Genomic DNA, 20,649 nt, shown 5'->3' with positions numbered 1-20,649 from the left:
TTTTTTCTTTTTTTGGAGATGGAATCTCACTGTGTTACCTAGGCTGGAGTGCAGTGGTGTGATCTTGGCTCACTGCAACCTCCACCTCCTGGGTTCAAACAATTCTCCTGCCTCAGCCTCCTGAGTAGCTGGGACTATGGGCATGTGCCACCACACCCAGCTAATTTTTTATTTTTAGTAACGATGGGGTTTCACCATTTTGGCCAGGCTGGTCTCAAAGTCCTGACCTCAGGTTATTCGCCTGCCTCCGCCTCCCAAAGTGCTGGGCCAGTGTACTAATCTTGAGAAGTTAAAATGGCCAAGACATTGCCATCTAGATAATTCAAATGTCACAAACAGCTTTTTGTTACTGGAGCAAACATTATGAGCCTTGGTCAGCATGACTCATGCAGCCTTTGGAGCCACGTGGGGCACGGCCTGCGCAGATAGACACAGAGCCGAAGGCCCTAGGCTACATGGCGCCTACCCCTCCAATTCCATTCTGAATTCTTCCAACACCAGTCGTCTCCTCTCTCTGTCCTACACGTTTGACTTTTCAAAACTTCCCAGAGCCTCTGAATCCAGCCCACCATCCTTAAGGCTGTTTAGTGCTTCAAAAGTACTGGTTCTCTTTTCCTTTAAAATGGAAACTCCCTTCATGGATTAGGTCTGCTTTCAGCCAGGTGTGACTTTAAACGTTTTTTTTTTTTTTTTTTTTGGTTGTTTTGTTTTAATTTTTGTGGGCACATAGAAAGTGTATATGTTTATGGGAGCCAGGTGTGACTTTGACTCTATGATTAAAGTCGCTCACAGTAAAGCTGGAATAAACATAGATGAACCACTCTGAGGGGCACCTGCGTTTCTGAGAGAAACTTGGTATTGTAGGTTTATTTGAGATTGGTTCAAAGGTGGGCAGCTTCCTCTGAACAGGGGTTTATGTATTGTTCTTTCTGTGCTAATTCTCCTCAGTAGATTTGCCAGGAACTCCAGGTCACAGGATCAGCCTGGTTTGTTGCTTGGAGAGTTTCTGCATCTTCAGTAAGAGCAGAGCCATGTTTGAGGACAGCAGTGTTGGCTAGCCACTGATATTAAATTATACATTCTAAAGCACAAAAAGTATTTTCTTTTTCTGCAGTAGTACAAGGTGTATGGGAAAACTAACAGAAGAATTTAAGAGTGAGAGGTAGTGGGGAAAACTGACCTTGCATTTAGATCTGAATTTACTTCTAGATCTGCCACTTAGTAGGAATGTGATTTTGGACAAAGCACTTAGCTTCTGTGAGCCTCAGTCATCTCATATGTAAAATGGGACAGAAATGTTTGCCCTTCTTTGTTCACTGCTGTATCCCTAGTACCTAGAACAGTATCTGGTGCTCCGCCAGGACTCAACATGTATTTGCTGAATGAATGAATGAATGAATGAATGAGAGTACCATGAGAATTGAATGCAGATGCTTTGAGAATTATGCTGTGCTATAAAATGTTAGAGATTTTCATGATAATATTGCTGTTCTTCCAAAATGAGAAAACAAATGATTGGAAAATAGTTTGTTTGCATTGGCATGCTGCCTCCCTCACAAGGCTTTAGAGGAAAAAAGGGGCAGATGAGGGAACGGTGTGTCCAGTGGAGTATGTTTCTTGGCTGTGCCTCACATTGTCACTCAAGGCTAAAATTCTGCAGTTCTCTGCAACGGAGCTTGCATGCCCATGCTGTGCATCGTGTCATGGGACTGTGTGCCTCAGCCCTTAGATTTGTCTTCGTGAGAGCTGAAGGCTGAAGGGAGGCTTCCTTTAGTGTTGCTCGTGGTCTCATTAGTTTAACCGCCCCTCACAAGGTCCCTTTAAAGTAGCTCAGCCAGCTCTGAACCTCCTCATGAACTGGCTGCTGGGCTGCGCCTCGCCATTGGAAGCACTTTGTCCTTTTGGGCCCATCATCTTGTATTCCTGTCACACCGCACCACAGAAGGCTGAGTGACTGGGGCACATTCCCAGCCCAGGGTTTGGTGACTTTTCCGAAGGTCGATCTGGGAGCGAGCCCTGAGGACAGAGGCGGAATCAGCCTTCTGGAGGCTTTTCAGTGTGTTCCGCATCCAAGCCGCCCACGGGACACTCGGGGGCATCCCATGTGTCTGATGAAGTGGGCCTCATCCCGGTCAGGTGGGCTGGACACGGTTGGGTGTATCTGCTAAGTGTACGTGGTGGAGACAGTGGGTGTATCCGTTAATGGGCTTTTATTAATTCAAGTAGCATTTAAGAAGCTACCATCTGTGGCTCACCTGTGGGAAAATGTCAGAGTATCTCCTTATCTATTTGGAATTCTAAGTGTGATTTTCTGTAAAGACTGAAAGAAATCAAAACATCTGGGAACCACTGAGTTACCCCCATTCCCCTTTTCTGGGTACATAGACACAAATGATGAAACCAGAATTATAGATAATTTCCACATCCTGGTTGAAACAATTATTAATATTGCAATTATTATCAGCAATAATTTTTGTTAATATTTTATGTAGTTATTATTTTTTAGATACCCTTATTTATTAGTTATATAATTTATTCAATCTCAAACAAGCTTGTAACCACCTCAATACATTTAGGCTTTATATTTTTTATTAGTTGAATATACTAAACTTTGAAAAAATCTTTGGAGAGCTTTGGCTGCTTTAGAATATTTTGGGAACCTCCTCATATTTATTATGTATTCTTTTTAAACTAAAATGGATAGATGAGCGGGACAAACTTATGGTATCTCTTCTCTTAGAAAAGCCACCAGACACCCTCACTGATTAACCTCTCCATTCCAGTGAGCTTGGGGTGGGTTTAAAGTTACGTCACATAGAGCATTCTGAGTTTTTACTATGCATTTATCCTGTATTGGATACAGAAGACCGTGACTGTGGTTAGCATGAGCTTACTGAAGCTGGCATCACCAGTTTACAAGCTTCGTGACAGAAATGGAAATAAACTAGTTGTAGAAGTTGGGAGGGACTGTTGAGATCATTGTAGTCAGACAAGAGCCAGAGAGGGAAAACCATGGGCCCACAGTGGGTCAGAGGTAGAGCAGGGACTCACACCCCCATTCCAAGTCCCAGCCCAGTTACCTGCCCTGCTCTGCAGGAGGTAGCTCCGCCCAGCAGTGCTGCCAGGCTGTCCCCTTCCCTCACTTCTTGGCATGGCTTTCCCAAGGGATCCTGTGTCAGAAGAGACCTGAGATGCGCAGTAAGGGAAGCACTGAGGTTTTAGGGGTGAAATGGCAGGTTTCCTGGTGAAGATACTGCTCCCACTTGTGTTTGGAGTGGGCTTTGGAGTGGCATGGGGATTGAATGAAGTAGCATTGCATGGTGCCTGCTCAGTGGGCTCTGCTGGAGGGCGTGGTCGCAGTTCCCTTGGCTGCCAGGTGTTGAGCCTGTACCAGTCCCACTGTGAAGCCTACCAGCCCAGGTGGGAGTCTTGGCTCTGCCCATTTCTGCCCAGCGCAGAGCCCTGGAGCTGAGATGAAAACAGAGCTGACTGGGCTGCTGGGCGGGAGCCGCGGGCCTGTCCACCACTGAAGGGTCTCTGTGCCAGCCAAGGAGGCTGATGCTGCTGATGTGACATGCACTGACTTCCCAGGAAACCCCTAGTGCTGTCTGGTCCTGAAGGGTAGGATGTCTGCCTGTTGTGAGGCAGTCCTGCTGTCAGAGCCCAGAGGTAGCCTGGAGGCAGCTGGTTGTGGATGACTAGGCGTGCTCTCTCCTGGCCCTCCTCCTCCCCCACTGCTCCATTGCCCTCTTTCAGTGAGCCCTCCATCTGCAGCCCTTTTGCAGAATCAACTGACTCACCAATTAGAGAATTCAATTTCATGTAGTCAAAATGGGTTTAAACAGTTTTAGGTTTTGCAATAATTCCTTTTTCATATTCAACAGCCATTCATTCAACACTCAGTAGAGGGGTAGAGCAATCATTCTGTTTTCAAGGGCTGTAGGAAGTGGCAGTGTGTGTTCCTTCTGTACAAGGGTAGCTCCCCTATGTCTTTAGGGGGAACTTCTTTTGATGATGGCTGGGGAGGGAAGGTTCTTGGCAGAGCTTGACTTTGAGCAGGTGGGCGCAGCGTGGCATGCCTTGTACTTCCCAGTGGATCGGAGGATGGGCCCAGTCTCCACTTATATTTACATCACCTATAGAGAACAGCAGAGTACCTGACACTAGTCCTCAACTAGTACCACTCAGTTCACCAGCTTGGGGTACGAAGGTCTTACTGCTTTTAATACTGAAATTAAATTAGTGTGGGCCCCAATTTTGCATATTGTGATCAGTGTCTTTCTTTTCTCACTTGAGACTCCTGTCCCATGGCAACATCAGGAAGCTAACCTAAGAGGGTACTTCTCATTACTGTTGTGTCTTTAGTAGCGCTCTTCAGACTTGGATATGTCATGAATCCACAGGGCTCTTATTACAAATGCAGATTCTGATTCAGCAGGACAGGGTGGGGCCTGAGGTTCTGCAGCCAATACTGTTGCTGCAAGTCCAATAACAAAATTGGGTAGCAAGGGTTATTGGCTCCCAGTCCCTTTTCAGGTCATGGCATACCTGAATATAGTTTTTGTTTGTTTGTTTTGTTTGTTTTTGAGACAGAGTCTCGCTCAGTCACCCAGGCTGGAGTGCAATGGCATGATCTCGGCTCACTGCAGCCTCTGCCTCCCGGGTTCCAGCTATTCTCCTGTCTCAACCTCCTGAGTAGCTGGGATTACAGGAGCACTCCACCACATCTGGCTAATTTTTAAAAAATTTTTAATAGAAACGGGGTTTTACCATGTTGGCCAGGCTGGTCTCGAACTCCTGACCTCAAGTGATCTGCCTTTCCCAGCCTCCCAAAATGCTGGGATTACAGGTGTGAGCCACCACACCTGGCCCATACCTGAAACTATTAATACCTGTGTGGCACACTGGCAAGGCTGCCCTGGCTTCCTCAAGCCCCAGATGCCCCAGGGCTGAGAGAATCAACATCTTAGCTCACCTCTAGCCCACTTGAGGTACCCGGGATGAGCCACAGTGCACCTGTTGAGAGGAGAAAAAAATGTCCAAATCTGACAAATCTAACCTGTACATATGAGGCACGTATGGGGAGTTCCTTCTCTCCTGCTGTTATTGCAGGTGCTGCCCCATGGTGTAGCTGAAAACAGGCAATCCTTGGGACCCAGAGGTGCCCATGCCTGCCAGGAGCAGCCCTCTGATCCAGCAGTGTTTCCTCTGGGTGTAGGGAGGGTGGGATAAGGCTGTCTCCCCGGTGTTACAGTCAGCTGTATTGGCCCCTCACCCTGTTGGCCTGGGATCCCAGGCCACAGCTGTTTATATGCGTGGCTCTCGTGTGTGTGTGTGTGTGTGGTGATGTGTCCTAGACATGCACAAGTACACACACATGCAGGCATGCGCACAGCCGTTTTCCTGAAGATAACATCCATCCTGCTTGAGAACTGAATTGAAGAGAGCCAGAGGCATTAGCTACCTGCTGTGCCCTGTGCTAGCTCACTCACACAACCGGACTTCTGTGTGGTGTGCACCCTCCAAGGCCTCTTCTGTCATCTTTCTTACTCTGTCCCCTCCTTGGGTCTGTCAGAGATATTCCATAGATTTTTCAGTAAGGTAGAACCTCAGAAGAAACTAAAAACAAATCCAAACCAAAAGGCCCTTCCCTTCCCAGAGGCTGCTTCTCAGACCACGGTAAAAAAAAAAAAAAAAAAAAAAAAAAAAAAAAAAAAAAAGGCAAACCTCTCACTCAGCTAGATGGCTCCTTGCACCCTTTCTCAGAACACTGTTTGTTTGCCTCACTTTTTATTGCTGAAAGAGTCCTCTCAAATGGTTCAGAACAAAGGAAGTCTGTTTTAATGTCTCTTTACTGTCAGTACTGTCAGTAGAGGAATTTGCAGCTTGTAAATGACTGCTAGTTTTGCTAAAATAGCGACGAAAACATGCAGTTGTGTCTCTCTTGGCACCCACCCATCACCCACACCCCCCACCCACCACCTACCACAAGTTGGCTTGGGCAGTGTTTGCTGAATAAAAGGATAGTCTCTGGGTGTTCCTGGGCCCCAACCTCTGCCTGGCTGAAGTGCCTCTCCTTCCTCTCCAGATCCATATTCAAGCCTTTCATCTTTGTGGATGATGTAAAACTTGTCCCCAAAACACAGTCTCCCTGTTTTGGGGATGACGACCCTGCCAGAAAGGAGCCTCGGTTCCAGGAGAAACCAGACCGCCGGCATGAGCTGTACAAAGCCCACGAGTGGGCACGGGCCATCATCGAAAGTGATCAGGTGAGCTTGCACGAGGGCCACAGAGGCAGAGGTGGGCGGGTGAGGTCAGCGAGGAAGGAGGCAGGGAAGCAGATGACAAGTGAGACCCTCCCCCCACCCATCCAGTGTGGCCAGGCTCCTCCCAGAGGCCAGGTTCCTCCCAGAGGCCAGGTTCCTGGGGCCCTTCCTAGAAAGCTGGTGTTCATTTTCCTGCCCGGGCTCTTGAAACCAAATAAGACAAAGCTTCTCCTTCTCATGTTATTCTGGAACTCAGCAGGCTGGGTATCTTACTTAGGAATATGCAGTACAGTAGGGATAACTGTTACATACTGTGTAAAATTATTTATGTGCTTTTGGGGGTAAAAAGTTGTATTTGCTGGCAACATTTTATTTAAAGATACAATATGTTGCTTCAAAAAGTTTTGGAGATGGCTGGTGGTGCTGGTCGTACAACATTGTGAATGAGTTTAATGCACTGAACTGTATGTTTTAAAGTTTTTAAATGGTAAATTTTATGTTATAATACATATGTTTTACCATAGTGCAAACATAGTTTTAGAAAATATTCTCGTATTCCTAGGGGTTTTTTTTTTTTTTTTTTTTTTTTTTGTATTTTTAGTAGAAACAGGGTTTCACCATGTTGGCCAGGCTGGTCTTGAACTCCTGAGCTCAAGCAATCCGCCTGCTTCTGCCTCCCAAAGTGCTGGGATTACAAGCATGAGCCTCCACGCCCGGCCTCATATTCCTAGTTTTAAAAAAGAAGTAGTAATCCTTCAAAGTGCAGCTCTCCCCAGTCCCATACCTTTGGTTAATAAAGTGATAAGTCATCAATTCAAACAAGAAAACCCCCCAAAGCACATTCCACAGCACCCAGTGTGTCCACAGCACCCAGTGTGTCCACAGCACCCAGTGTGTCCACAGCACCCAGTGTGTCCACAGCAGCCACCCCTGATGGACTTGATATAAAATTCAAGCCTATATTTTGCTGAAGAGAGGAAGAAGGAATGTGTTTGTTAGACACTCATCAGTTTTCCCCAACTATTTATGTAACAGCTTTTAATAGGTAGGTCCATATTGGCCTGAAGGGCCCGAAAGGAGGACCTTTTGTATAAATTGGTGCTGTGGATGGTGTGAGCCTCTTGCATTTGACATGGTGGACTATAGAAAAAGGATATCAAGAGGGAAACCCAAGCAGTCCATCCAGATGAATTCAGACAGCATCTCTGAGAAGGGCTGTCTCACTTTTCTGAGAGCTTGCCCTGCTCTTCCACAGAAGAGACCATTAAACACGTAAAGGTCGCCCAGGTATTTTACATCTCTTCTCCCCACCAGCCTACAAAGCCTGGCAGAAGATCGCAAGCATGCATGCTGCCACTGCATTCAACTGTGCTTTCTCCAGGGCTGTCCACAGTAGCTCCTGACAGTGTTTATGTTCTTGGTGGATGACTGTAAGCCCCAAGTAGATGAAAACTGTCGCTGTGTGGTGGATATTTGGTTAATTAGAATGAAGAGGTAGAAAGGGCTGTGTGTTCAAAGAGATGAGACTGCTGAGGCTGGTGGGTTTTGAAATTTAGAAACGACTCTCAGGTCACTGCATGGCGCAGTGGTGGGCGGGCGGTGAGAGCAGCTTCTCAGTTCTGGGACTCATGGGGCAAATGAAAGCTTTCACTATCATCTGCCATAAATGAGTGAGTCCCATGGAAGCAGTGAACTCACCGTCTCAGAAAAAGAGTGAACAGGGGAGAGACATGGCACCTGTTTATTCATTGATCCATGTTTTTTTTCATTCAATGAACATTTTTTGAGAGTGCCCTCCCGGTCACTGGAGGATAGAAATGAGCCCGGTTCCCATCCAAGGGGCCACAGCTGCAGAGGCAAGCCAGCACAAGGTGGGAGACAGCGCCCATGGCAGGGGGAACGGCGTGGCACTGTGCGGGGAAGAGGAAAGGCTTTGCAAGGAGACTGAAGATGAGTGCACGTCGACCAAGCGCTGAGGAAGGGGACGGCCCTCCAGAGGGCAGGGCCACCTGTGCAGGGGCGAGACAGCATCAGAGGCCAGAGGGCTGCAGTGAATTCAGTCCAGCTGAGGAGTAGGGAGATGCAGGGGAAGCATTCCCTCAGTGTCACTCTGGGATCTGAGCTTTGTCCTAAAGGCAGCAGGAAGCTGTGCAAGTGTTCTAAGTCGGGCAGTGACATAACCACACTGGCATTCTAGAACAATCCCTGCGGCAGTCGTGTGAGAAACGGAGTGTGAGGAGGACAGGACCTTGAGCAGGAAGCCAGCTGGCCCCCTAGAGGCTTTCAGTGTCTGCTGCAATGCCCCCCGCTGTTTTGCTGACACCTAAAGCCGTCGTGTCCTTCCTCAGGAGCAAGGTCGCAAGCTGAGGAGCACCATGCTGGAGCTGGAGAAGCAAGGCCTGGAAGCCATGGAGGAAATCCTGACCAGCTCCGAGCCCCTGGACCCTGCAGAAGTGGGGGACCTTTTCTATGACTGTGTTGACACAGAGATTAAGTTCTTTAAGTGAAGTAAGCGCTCCCTTTCCCCTTCTTATTTAAGACTTCCCACCTTACTAAATTACCAGCAAAACAAACCACTCTCCTGTTTGAGTAAAATGAGAAAGTTAAGATGTGGCCTTCTTTTCCGAAGCCAGATCAAACAGTTACCTTGTGTTCCGCCTTGAATCTCACAGTGTCCCCTTCTGCAATGTAGGTCTCCTTCCTGTGCAGTGTAACATGTATCCCGTTGCCTGTTGTTCGGTTGTGTGACTAATTGTGGATTTTAAGCTGCTATTATTGTATTTCAGTGGCAATGGACACATTAGCCTTTTACAAGAGGACTAGAGTTCATCAAGCCTTCAAAGGCAGGCTCCACAGTGCTGAGTTGGCGGGAAAAGCAAATTCTTTTGAAGTCTTAGTCTTTCCCTCAGTAGCGGTTTCTTTCAGGTTAACAAGAGGCATTTGTGCACACACACAGGGCTCTTGTGTGTGTTGTCAAGGGGAACCTCCCTGCCTCCCGTGAGTGCATGCCTGTGGTGCACAGTGTCTCCACAGGTGTCTTCTGGGGGACAGGACCAGTGGGAAGGAAGAAAGGGACCCCTCTCCAGTCCTGGCTCCTTCCTACATCCTGGGCTTCTGAAGAACCTGTCTTCCCATTTTCCGTGCACTGTGCTTACATGTGGTGGACTGCAGAGCTGCTTCCACTTACAGGAGAGCTGATAATTTATTAGCCGGAGCCTATTCACTTCTGAGATTCAGAGGTAGCCATGCTGGTGGCCTTCTGAATCACTGCATCGATGTCCCAGGCGGCAGCTCTCCCTACAGCAGCACAGCCACCACAGGATTCGTTGTGTAGAAATGATTCGCAGTCTAGTTACCAACAGCTAGTCCAGGAGTGATTGAATGGCCTTATGGCACAGTTCCACCCACAGAGCGGTGAATCTCTCTGCTAACGAGGGAAAGAAAAGGAGGAACTCTTGACTATTTAGATTCTAGTTAAATAGCTGGAATCCTAGCAGTCACTACATTATCTCAACAGAGAGACTTTAATTAAACTGATTTGTTTACAATGTCGGGTTCACTTAAAGGATTTGACTGACTACCAGAGCATAGAAAAGCATGCAAGGAAGACCAGATGGGCTTAGCACTGGGAAGACAGAGGGCAAGGAGGTGACAGATGGATATAGAAGCATTTCTCTGTAGGATACCAGTTCAGGCCCCACCCTTCGTGCCAAGCCCTTTACATCCCACAAATCCAAATACAAAGCAGCTGACTTCCCTGGCTCTTCCCCCGACTCCTCACACCTCACATGTCCCAGGAGCTGCCTTCATTCAGGTGGGTAGCTGCACTGGGCGTGGGGTGGTGGTGGGGAGCTTACCGCCATCTATTCAAGCTCTCAGCCACTCCTGAAATGGGCAGAGATGATGAACAGAAGTGTACGTAAATACAGCAGCTAGTGGGAGAGCACTAGTGGGAGAGCACCAGTGGGGCCTAATCCTGCCTCATCATTCTTGGCAGGAATCTGCAAATGGAAACATTGTGAGTATCAGCTATCTGGGAAATGACAGGGTTAATAACTCCTTCCCAGCAGCTGTATCATGAGATTTTGAGGGGACCCAGCCCCATTACATGGATGTGAACAGTGAGGCTCAGAGGTTTCATCAGAACACATTCTTTTTTCCTACCAACTCTCCAAGAGCATGAGTGTAGGAGTGCCATGAGCTTTTTGCTCAGCAGTTTTGTAAACTCTGTATATAAAATCATTAACCACACATTGTGGGCGATGGGAAGACGATTTCAGCTGACAGAGTTAACGGCAACCAATAATGGTGGCCTGTAGCTGCTAAGAGCTTCACGCAGGTTTGGCCCGGGCTTTCACTGTTGGTGAATTTAGAGTGTTCTTTTAGGTGGGGCGGCTATTCTAAAAGTGTCTTTCTATCACTGTTAAGGGGGGGAAAGTGAGGTTCAAGGGTGACGTAGGTACCTCTCCCCTCCCAAGTCCATGTTCCAAGTGGCTATGTAAAGCAAGATGATGCAGAAAGCCGCTCTAAAATTTCACTGCGTGATTTCACCTTCGCCTACTATGAAATGTCTCATCAGACCTGACATGTCTGAGATAACCAAGGTGATTCAGAATTTGACCGAAAGAAGTCTAGTGAGAATGAATTACATAGAAGCCTGGTTTCATTTCTGTGGGCCAAAGGCCATGGATAACCCTACCCGCTTTGTGTCATTACCCATTGGGAAACACAATGGCTACTTCTGTTAGGGGACATTGACCTTGGTCAAGCTTCTTAAAGAAGGCAGCCCTAATTGAGGGCTGTCTTGGCTAATGCTAATACTCTACACCACAATTGTGATGTCCTAGTCCTACCACTAGAGGGCATGGCACAGCCTGGCAAAAGTTAAAAGGGGCGTGGCAGCTCCCATCAGGTCTGGAGGTGGTCTGTAAGTGCAGTGGACAGTTGTGCATTGGAATGGGTGGAGAAAGAGAAGAAGAGAGCAGAGAATCTGCTGATGTGGCTGCACTTACTTTTAGGGATTTTATGTACTTATATTAACAGCTGGAAATAGGTTGTTGGGTTTCGAGCAGGCTGTTACGGTGAGGAATGTTCATATTTAAATGTTCCTAACAGATTCTGCTTTGGAAAAATGCTTGTTACATGAATAATTTGTTGACCAGGGATTGTTTTTCTGAAGGCAGTATGGGGAACATGAATATTCAAGATGAAATGCAAAAATTGTGTTTAAGGGTCACAGTGTATAAGTAGCTTCCTAGGAGACCCTTTGTGTATCTTTTCAGACTGGGGTGGGGGCTGAGCATGCTTGTGCAGAAAGAAGCCATGGCCAGAAAGGACAGAATCTCTCCCCCACTCCCTTGCCCTATAACCAAACATAAGCTAGCTAGTCTTATCTAATAGATGGGATTGACTATAGGTGAAAATAGCCCTCATATTCCAGGACAGAAGCTCTGGCAGGAGTAAAGTAGCAAAACAGAAATAGTACCCTTTCATTCTTGGAGGTGCTTTGAAACTTTAGGTAGAATAAAGATATAATCGAAATTACGGAGATTCCTTGGTGCCCAATGACATAAGACCCGGTGTTATTAGAACGAGTCTTTCTTATAAACTAACAGAGCAGGTATTTGCCCATTAGATCTTAGCTGTGGGGTTCCTTTACTACTGGGTGAATCATTAGGTATAAAAAATAATTATCAACCAGGCAAATTACTTTGCTTCCTAGCTGATGTCATCCCACATTGGTACAGGTGTTATACAGCTCTGGCTGATTCTGCAGGGAAGCCGGGTGGGACCAGTGTGTCTGTCATGAAACCACTAACTGCATTCCTGACTGAAGAGCCCTCTGTCATTTATTGAGGAAGGTCTTCAGTTGAACTCTCAGCCTTAGGAAGGAAGCATGTGGAGGAGGGAGGGAGGAGGCGCCCTCGCTGGGCATGCTCCGTGGAGGGCCAGGAGTGGCAGGTCATGTGCACGTGCCGTTGCAGCACAAGCTTATGCTTCCCGTAGCCGTGGGTTTTCATTCTGCACAGTCCCAGGTCCCAGCTCCCCTCTTATGGTTTCTGTCATAATGTGCTTTATCTGATTGACTCCAAACATGCCCAAATGTCACCTGCAGATTTCTCGTGGGAACCAATATGTACATGTTTGCAATTATGTTGTGAGAATTTAAATGTGTTAGATGGAAAATGCTATTGGCAGGGAATAATAAAAAAAAAAGAAAGAAAGAAAAGAAAATCATTCTGTTTCCTGCAGTGGGAACTGACCATGTAGTGTTAACAATCTTTTGTACAAATATCTACAAAGCAGATAATATCCCTATCCAGTGCTTGCCCTTGGAATTGTCTCTAAATGCATCAAGCATACAATAAAAAAAAACCCTGAAATTAACATCCAGTGGAGTGGCCTCTTCTGTTTTGTGTCTCGTAAATAAATGTGGGCCTCAGTCGCAACATAGAAGATGTATGAGAAGAGATACATTTTTCTGGCTGGAATATTCAGTAAACAGTCAGTTCAGCAGTTTCTTGCATTATGTAATGTTCTGTGGGTAAATTCAGTCTTTAAATATAAAACCACAACGAAGTATCACCTCACACCCATCAGGATAGCTACTATCAAAAACAACAACAACAGCAACAACAAACCACAACCAGAAAATAACAAATGTGGAGAAATTGGAACCCTTATGCACTGTTGGTGGGAATGTAAAACAGTGCATCCATCGTGGGAAACAGTATGGAGTTGCTCAAAAAATTAAAAATAGAACTATCCTGTAATCAGGCAATCCCACTTCTGGGTATACACAACAGAGCTGAAAGTAGGGTCTGGAAGAGAGGTTGCACACCCATGTTCATAGTAGCACTATTCACAATGTGAAAATCTGGAAGCAACTCAAGTATCCACAGATGGAAGAATGGAGAAACAAAATGTTATATCCATACAATGGAATATTATTCATCCTTAAAAAAAATGGAAGCAGATTCTGACATGCTACAACATGGATGAACTTTAAGGATGTTATGCTCTGTGAAATCAACCAGTCATGAATATTATATGGTTTCATTTCTATGAGGTACCTAGAGCAGTCAAAATCATAGGGACAGAAATTAGAAGGGTGGTTGCTCGGGCTGGTGTGGGGGAGAAATTGGGAGTTACTGTTTAATGAGTATAGAGTTTCAGAAAGTTTCGCAAGATGAGTTATGGAGAGGGATGGTGGTGACGGTTGTACAACAATATGAATGTACACAACACGAATGAATTAAACACTAAACATGGTAAGGATGGTAGACTTTATGTGTATTTTACCACAGTTACTAGAATGGAAGTCTAGATCATCAGAGTGGCTGGTACTGTGTACCAGGCGTCTTGATTCCAACGCGTTAGCAATGCCACAACAGGAGAGGATGCCACTTAGTGAAAAAGCCAGCTCTCTCCACTCCTGTGACCCAGAAATGCCAGCTTGCTTTCCATGACTCTCTCTCCACTGTGACAGGCAAAACGCAACTGAATGTCTTGCTCGTGAAGATAGCACTTAGTCACCTGCAGTGAGTGACCTGTTTCAAGGTCAGGGTAGATGACTGCTCTGTTTACATGACAAGGAACTGCTAATTCTGAAATTTTATTCCTACTTCTCTTTTCATAAACATTGTACCCTCCTGCACAGCTCTGGGTGACAGGGCCTATATTCTTTTGCCGGGGCTGCCGTCACAAAGTACCACAAACGGGGCAGCATGACCAGGAGAAATTTCCTGGTTCCCAGTTCTGGAGCGCAGATGTCCCAGGAATAAGGCATCTGCAGGGTTGGTTCCTTTTGAGGGGCGTGAGAGAGAATGTGTTTCGTGTCTCTTGCCATCTTCTGGTGGCTTGCTGGCAATCTTCAGCACTTCGGGGCCCATAGAAGCAGCATCCTGATTATCTCTGCCTTCATCTTCATGTGGCGTTCTCCCTGTGTCTATATCTGTGTCCGATTTCTTCATTTTGTAAGGACACCAGTCATACTGCATCAGGGGCCCACCCTGATCCACTATGACCTCATCTTCACTAACGGAATCTGCAATGGGCCTATTTCTAAATAAGGTCATATTCTGAGGTACTGGGGCTTAGGACTTCAACATATGGATTTTGTGGGGACACAATTCAACCCATAACAGAATGGGTGGATGGAGAATGCTGAAGCCTCCTGGGGCACCGTCTGAGAATTTGGAACTTGCTTCTGGAGTCCACAGCCCTTCCCATTAACTTACTCCCTCTCTAGGAACCATGTCTCCCACACTTAACTCCATAAAAGGTGCTTACACTTCTAGCTACTTCACCACTGCCACACTCAATGTGACTTTGAGGTTCATCGTCCACTTTGTAGATTGTCTTCGGCCCTTACTTTTTCTTCCCCACTCAGACCGGCCCTTTTGGCCATGAAAGAGCCAATCTGTATCTCCACCAATAAGAGCGATAAAACGGCCCCTTAACTAATTCTGATGCAAAGTGTGTAGTAACCAGCTTTGAAATTAGTTTCTAGATGAGATTTATTTCAGGAACATCTATGAATTTTAATGACTGCTCTCTCATTGTTATCCAGCAGCAGAGTTAGTGAAGTGTGGTCTGAGCAGCTCAGCAAATATTGAATAGAGTGCCTGGGATGCAGCCAGCAGAGCCCTGTTTGTGCCCAAGCACGGAATCAGCAAACTGACCGCTCCCCGGGGTGCAGGGTGTGCAGTCACCGGCTCCGTTGTGATTCAAGGGCTGAGGGCTTGCCCATGTGTATTACATCATTGAATCTTCACCAGTATACACTCGGATACATATTTATGTCCCCTTTTGACAAAAGAGGAAGCTGAGGCACAGACTGTAAGAGGCAACATGTAAGAGGCAAAACGGAGATTCAGATCCTGGTTTGCCCTCCAAGCACTATCTCTGAGATAGCTTACCTAGCAGATAAATCTCACCTCCCCTGAACCCTGTTCCCAAAGGTCCACCTTAAAATGCTACGGGGGGATTCAAGACGATTCTGTTCCTACAGGAGGCTTTTTTGAGGGGTTTGCTGAGTTGGGAGTGAGGCTAAGTGCACGTAGGGTGAAGGTTGTTCTATTTCAACACAATTTAGCAGAATTTATAAGCAATACTCCACCCATTCTATGTTAATCAAACTGAATATAGTGTTACCTACTTTTTTCAAAATTCACCTGAGAAATTTTTTTTTTTCTTGCTTGGTTTTTCCAAATACCAGTTAGGCTAGTTAGCTCAAGAAAGAAAGGCCCTGTTATCTAACAGTATGTTACAGCAAGCAGTTTATCCATGTAAATATCTATTTTTTGTCATTCTTAGAACTTCAACTTCTCCTGATCCTTAAAAATGTTTGATTTAGATTAATATTGGTGACCATTGATGGGTTTTAACAAGGAAACGACTGGAAGCATTTCCGCTTACTAAAGTTTATTAAGTACAAAGAAATTAATCTGCAGAAGGAGACATCAATAAAAATAAAATACAGGTGAAACATTGGAGAAGTCACAGACTGCAGTGTCATTGAGAATATGTGACAATGGCGGGGACTGTATGACTCAGAGTTTACAGTCAAGGGGTTAAACCTTTATACCGCCAAAGGAACTCAGTGCACCAGCATGAGCTCCAAGGGTTGTGAGTTCAGTGATAGGTCTCAAGGGGAGATGGGATGCCACATTCCTGAGATTTCGCCCTAATTGCCATTTTTGGTTTCTGCTCCTTCCTCCCCTCTGTTTTTTTTTTTTTTTTTTTTTTTTTTTTGAATTAGGGTCTTGCTCTGTTGCCCAGGCTGGAGTGCAGTAGCACCATCTCAGCTCACTGCAACCTCCGCCTCCAGGGTTCAAGTGATTCTTGTGCCTGAGCCTCCCAAATTGCTGGGATTACAGGTGTGAGCCACCACGCCCAGCTAATTTTTTGTATTTGAGTAGAGACAGGGTTTCACCATGTTGGCCAGGCTGGCCTTGAACTCCTGACCTCAAGTAATCCACCCACCTCGGCCTCCCAAAGTGCTGGGATTACATGCGTGAGCCACTGCTCCCGGCCCCCTCTGTCCTTAAATAGTGTTATTTTAATTTCCATCCCAGCCACAGGGGACGCGAATGCCTAAACACCTCATTAGGGCAGGCAGTCTACTCTGAAGGTGGAGTTGCCTTTGTTCAGGGTCTTCTTAATCAGGATCATTAAAACTTTTATAATTATTTTATACAACTGTGAGGGCGGTGGAGTGGACAATGTTATAATAATAAATTCTGGCTTTTTGGAAATCTTCCAGAACCAATAAAACAAATTAGTTATGCCCAGAGCTGATGACCTGCAAAAACTTCTTTTCTATTGATTTAGCTGTTACAGTTTTGGCTTGATTCATTCCCCCAGAGATGGGAATTTGACCCTGGCTCACTTGCTTCCATCTGGAATGAGAAAGCACAGCACTGCGGCAGGACACCACCTGGGTCTTTACTCCAGACAACAGTGAGGCAGATGCAGTCATGTTTGCCCACACCCTCCTGACCGGCTGCCTTTCTGGATGGCTTGGTCTGGACACGATATCCTTCGGGGGTGAATGTGTGTGTGGGGTGTTGCAAAGCAAATTTCTTTTCACTGGCTTCCCTCCCCTCCCTGCCTGATTTCCTTTAAAGGGCAGCTATTTTGAGCACAGCCCAGGGATCAGTCTGTTTCCTTCTATTTTTTCTCCTTCCTCTGTCACAGTCTTCCCCGACCAAGGATGGGGAACATCAGGGATCAGGCAGCAAGCAAAAACACACTTCCACTCCCTGCAGGATCAAGAAGAGGGAGTGAAGAGCAGGCCCAGCCCGGCCTGACCTTTCCATATTCAGAGTGGCAGAGCTTGCACACATCTCCCCACAGACAGGTGCTCACCACAAGGGAATGAATGTGGAGTTGTCAGGCAAGGTTCTCCTTTAGCTCAGAAGGGAGCTAGGTTTTGCCCGATGGTGGCTCCAAGGATCCTAAGAAGGGGGCAGTGAGGCACCAGGTATTTGTGGCAGGTATTTCACACGATGTTTCATTCTACACTTTTTCATGTCATATTTTCCATGAAGTCCACACTTGAAGCAAGGGCAGAAGGGGAGACCTCTGAGATACAATTGGTAGTTTAGCATAATGATGAGTTGTGTATGTTTTTAATCTGCAGGGAAGAAACAGCAAAATCTCGTAAAGCTGGCTACCGGGATGGGACTGGGAACTTGGAGGGAACAGAAGGAAAGTGACAGAGACTTGGGCACTAGGGACACTGTAAACAGTAGGAGCATTGGCTACTTGGAGGATTATTCAGTTACAAAAGGGGCCCTGTGGTCGGCATCTGAGGGGCCAAGCCCACTCTTGCCTTTACTTTGTGATATATTTACATTAAGCAGAAAAAAAAAAAATCCCTGTACTGCAAAATGAAAGCGAGACATGGCATCTCGTTCCCTGGAGGCCGCGCGGCACTGTCTGGGTGTGGGGAACACACTACTTCCTCTGAGCTGCATCATTGATAAGGCATTGTTTGGTTTGATTTTGCAGTTAGTGTGATGAGAATATAAAATCATGCCAATAAGAAGCCGTTGTGGATATTTATAACTTTGGGGCTACCTGCAAACGAAGGACTCTCTACAAATGGTTCAGAATCTAGGAAGGGCCAGCCTGCAAGCATATTCACAGTCATGGAGCGGGCACTAGGTGGAGGGACAGGGCTCTATCTGAGCTGACAGACAAATGCCAAGATGCAGTGTAAAAAACGGAAAAATGAGGGGTGTTTTAAAAAATATTACTGAAATAAAAGTCCATTAAAATACTGCTTTAAAGCCCGTGCAAACCACATATTTACAATAAATAAATTCTCAATTCCAAGCCTGTATGCCAACTGAATTACAGCTTGAGCATGGGGTGGGCGGGGTCTGACATGTTGTTCTGCAACCTGGAACCCCAGGACCTTGGCTTCATCTGTCTTCTCACCGAAGAGTCTTCAGAGATAACTGTGGAAACATAACAGAACATTACCAGGTGGAGTTAGAAGACTCTTGCACATGAAAGCCCTCCTACTCTACCCCCCCAAACAGGCTGGACACTGCAGCTTCTCATTCATGCAAGGCTGTCAAGTTTGGGGAGATGCTTATGCAAAGAGCTGCTTTTTACCCAAGGGACTGTAGGTGGAAACATGATGAAATGGGATATGTAGTTGATGGTATGTGAGGACCTAATACTGTTTTATAAACATTTATAGAACTGATCATCAGCAATTCACTTGACAGAAAGCTCAGGGAAATCAAAAAACATGCTGGAGATCCCAAGTCAAGGCAGTGGAAAGGCAAGAAACAGATTTAGGCATTCAGACTTCCAGCCCAGGGCTCCCACCCATGCACTGACCACTCTATCCATAAAAAAGAGCAGTCCCTGGGGTATTGTTTGCAATGTCTAGAACCCAGTGATTTCTCTGGGTGATTGTTTTGTGTCTCACTGCAGTGAAAATGAATTAAGATGGTATCCAGTGAGATACAAAGATCTTTTTGACTGTGGAATGCCCAAAGGAGACTTTACAATCCACCTTGACTAGACTGGCAGGCGGAGATCAAAACCACCAGACTCAGGTGATCTGGGTGCATGCCTGCCACGAAGCTGGGAACCAGATCCTGCACAATGTCTGACACATTGGTAGTGAGGAGGATTCTTGTCCCTGGAGATTCTAACATGCCAGGAAAAGCAGTGAGGCATTATGGAAGAAGCACTGGACAAGAGGTCAGAAGGTCTGGGCATTGTGACATGGGCAAGTTCTTCAAATTTCTAGAGCAGTTTTCTATAAAAATGGCATTAAAGGTATCTCTCCAGCTTACATCACAGGGTTATTAAAAGGACTAGATGATATAACTTATGCAAGCTAACTGAAAAATGTAAAGAGCCATACAAATATGAAGGAACATGATTATGATTATTACTATATTTTCCTGATGACAGGAATAGTATAATCATTGTAAAAAACTTGGAAATTGTACAAATGCAAAAAGAAGAAAGTAAAAGTCAGCCATAGTCTTCCAGAGTGAATGCCTATTAACGTTTTTTCTCCACTTTTATTGTGGTAAAATACAAATAACATAAAATTTACACTAGTAACTTTTTTTTTGCGGGGGGACAGAGTTTCACTCTTGTTGCCCAGGCTGGAATGCAATGGTGTGATCTTGGCTCACCGCAACCTCCATCCATGGGTTCAAGCAATTCTCCTGCCTCAGCCTCCCAAGTAGCTGGGATTACAGGCATGCACCACCATACCTGGCTAATTTTGTATTTTTAGTAGAGATGGGGTTTCTCCATGTTGGTCAGGCTGGTCTCGAACTCCCAATCTCAGGTGATCCAACTGTCTTGGCCTCCCAAAGTGCTAGGATTACAAGCATGAGCCACCACACCCAGCTAACTAATAATCATTTTTAAGTGTCTAATTTAGGGGTATTAAATACATTCATAATGTTGTGCAACCAATCAGCAGTACCCACTTTTGTTTAACTCTTTTCATCTTGTAAAACTGAGACTCTGTACCCATTAAACAATACCTCTCAATTTTCTTTTTCCCTCTAATCTCTGGCAAGCACCAGTCTACTTTCTGTCTCTACTACCGTAAGTACTTATGTAAATGGAAGCATATAGTGTTTGTCTTTTGTGAGTGGCTTATTTCACTTAGAATAATGTTCTCAATGTTCATCCATACTGAAGCATATTTTAGAACTTCCTACTTTTTAAGCTGGATAATATTCCACCGTACATGTGTACATCACGTTTTGTTTATCCATTCATCTATCTATGATACTTGAGTTGCTTCTACATTTTATTTATTTTATTTATTTTATTTTATTTTTCCAAGTTCAGGTCAGATGGGTAATGTGCCAAGGCTGTAACAAGGTTCAGAGGTGGCACATCTCACACATGCACATGAATACCCAATCATCGCACTCATCAACTACAAAAGGCTCAAGCTGCTTCTACATTTTAGCTATTGTAAATAATGCTGCTATGAACATGGGTGTACAAATACCTCTTCCAGGCTCTGCTTTAGATTCTTTTGGGTATATACCCAGAAGTGGAAGTGCCAGATCATATGGTAATTCTGTTTTTTAGTTTTTGAGGAACTGCCATACTGTTTTCCACAGCAGCTGTACCATTTCACATTCTCACCGACGGTGCATAAGGGTTCCATTTTCTCCACATCTTTGCCACCACTTGTTATTTTGTTTTGTTTTGATAGCAGCCATCTTGATGTGTATGAGGTGTTGTCTCATTGTAATTTTGATTTGTATTTCTCTAATGATTAGTGATGCTGAGCAACTTTTCCTCTGCTCTTTGGCCATTTGTTTATCTTCTTTGGAGAAATGTCTATTCAAGTCCATTGCTCCTTTTTAAATTA

The 20,649-nt window shown here is 45.5% G+C and overlaps 2 protein-coding genes and 1 non-coding gene across 4 annotated transcripts in view; 1 reads left to right on the top strand and 2 right to left on the bottom strand.

The window, feature by feature from the left end:
• SCRN1 (secernin 1) overlaps positions 1 to 12,650 on the top strand; it is a 71,089-nt gene extending 58,439 nt beyond the window's left edge. Inside the window, exons 7-8 of one of the 2 annotated variants that reach the window (XM_010376655.2) lie at positions 6,089 to 6,269; positions 8,615 to 12,650. In XM_010376655.2, the coding sequence (XP_010374957.2) occupies positions 6,089 to 6,269; positions 8,615 to 8,773 (340 nt within the window). In that variant the 3' untranslated portion in view covers positions 8,774 to 12,650. The remainder of the gene's footprint in view (positions 1 to 6,088; positions 6,270 to 8,614) is intronic. The other variant, XM_030922135.1, reaches the window with a different exon arrangement.
• A 4,612-nt stretch (positions 12,651 to 17,262) lies between these two features.
• WIPF3 (WAS/WASL interacting protein family member 3) overlaps positions 17,263 to 20,649 on the bottom strand; it is a 49,078-nt gene continuing 45,691 nt past the window's right edge. Inside the window, exon 11 of the mRNA XM_030922414.1 lies at positions 17,263 to 18,235. Within this exon, the coding sequence (XP_030778274.1) occupies positions 18,212 to 18,235 (24 nt within the window). The 3' untranslated portion in view covers positions 17,263 to 18,211. The remainder of the gene's footprint in view (positions 18,236 to 20,649) is intronic.
• LOC115894651 lies at positions 20,114 to 20,217 on the bottom strand. The gene has a single exon (XR_004054795.1). It is a non-coding gene; the product is annotated as a small nucleolar RNA U13 (small nucleolar RNA).

Source organism: Rhinopithecus roxellana, chromosome 18 (assembly GCF_007565055.1).
Source record: "Rhinopithecus roxellana isolate Shanxi Qingling chromosome 18, ASM756505v1, whole genome shotgun sequence".
Taxonomy (NCBI): domain Eukaryota; kingdom Metazoa; phylum Chordata; class Mammalia; order Primates; family Cercopithecidae; genus Rhinopithecus; species Rhinopithecus roxellana.
Note: the sequence above shows the minus strand (reverse complement) of the source record. Positions and strands in the feature narration are given on the sequence as shown.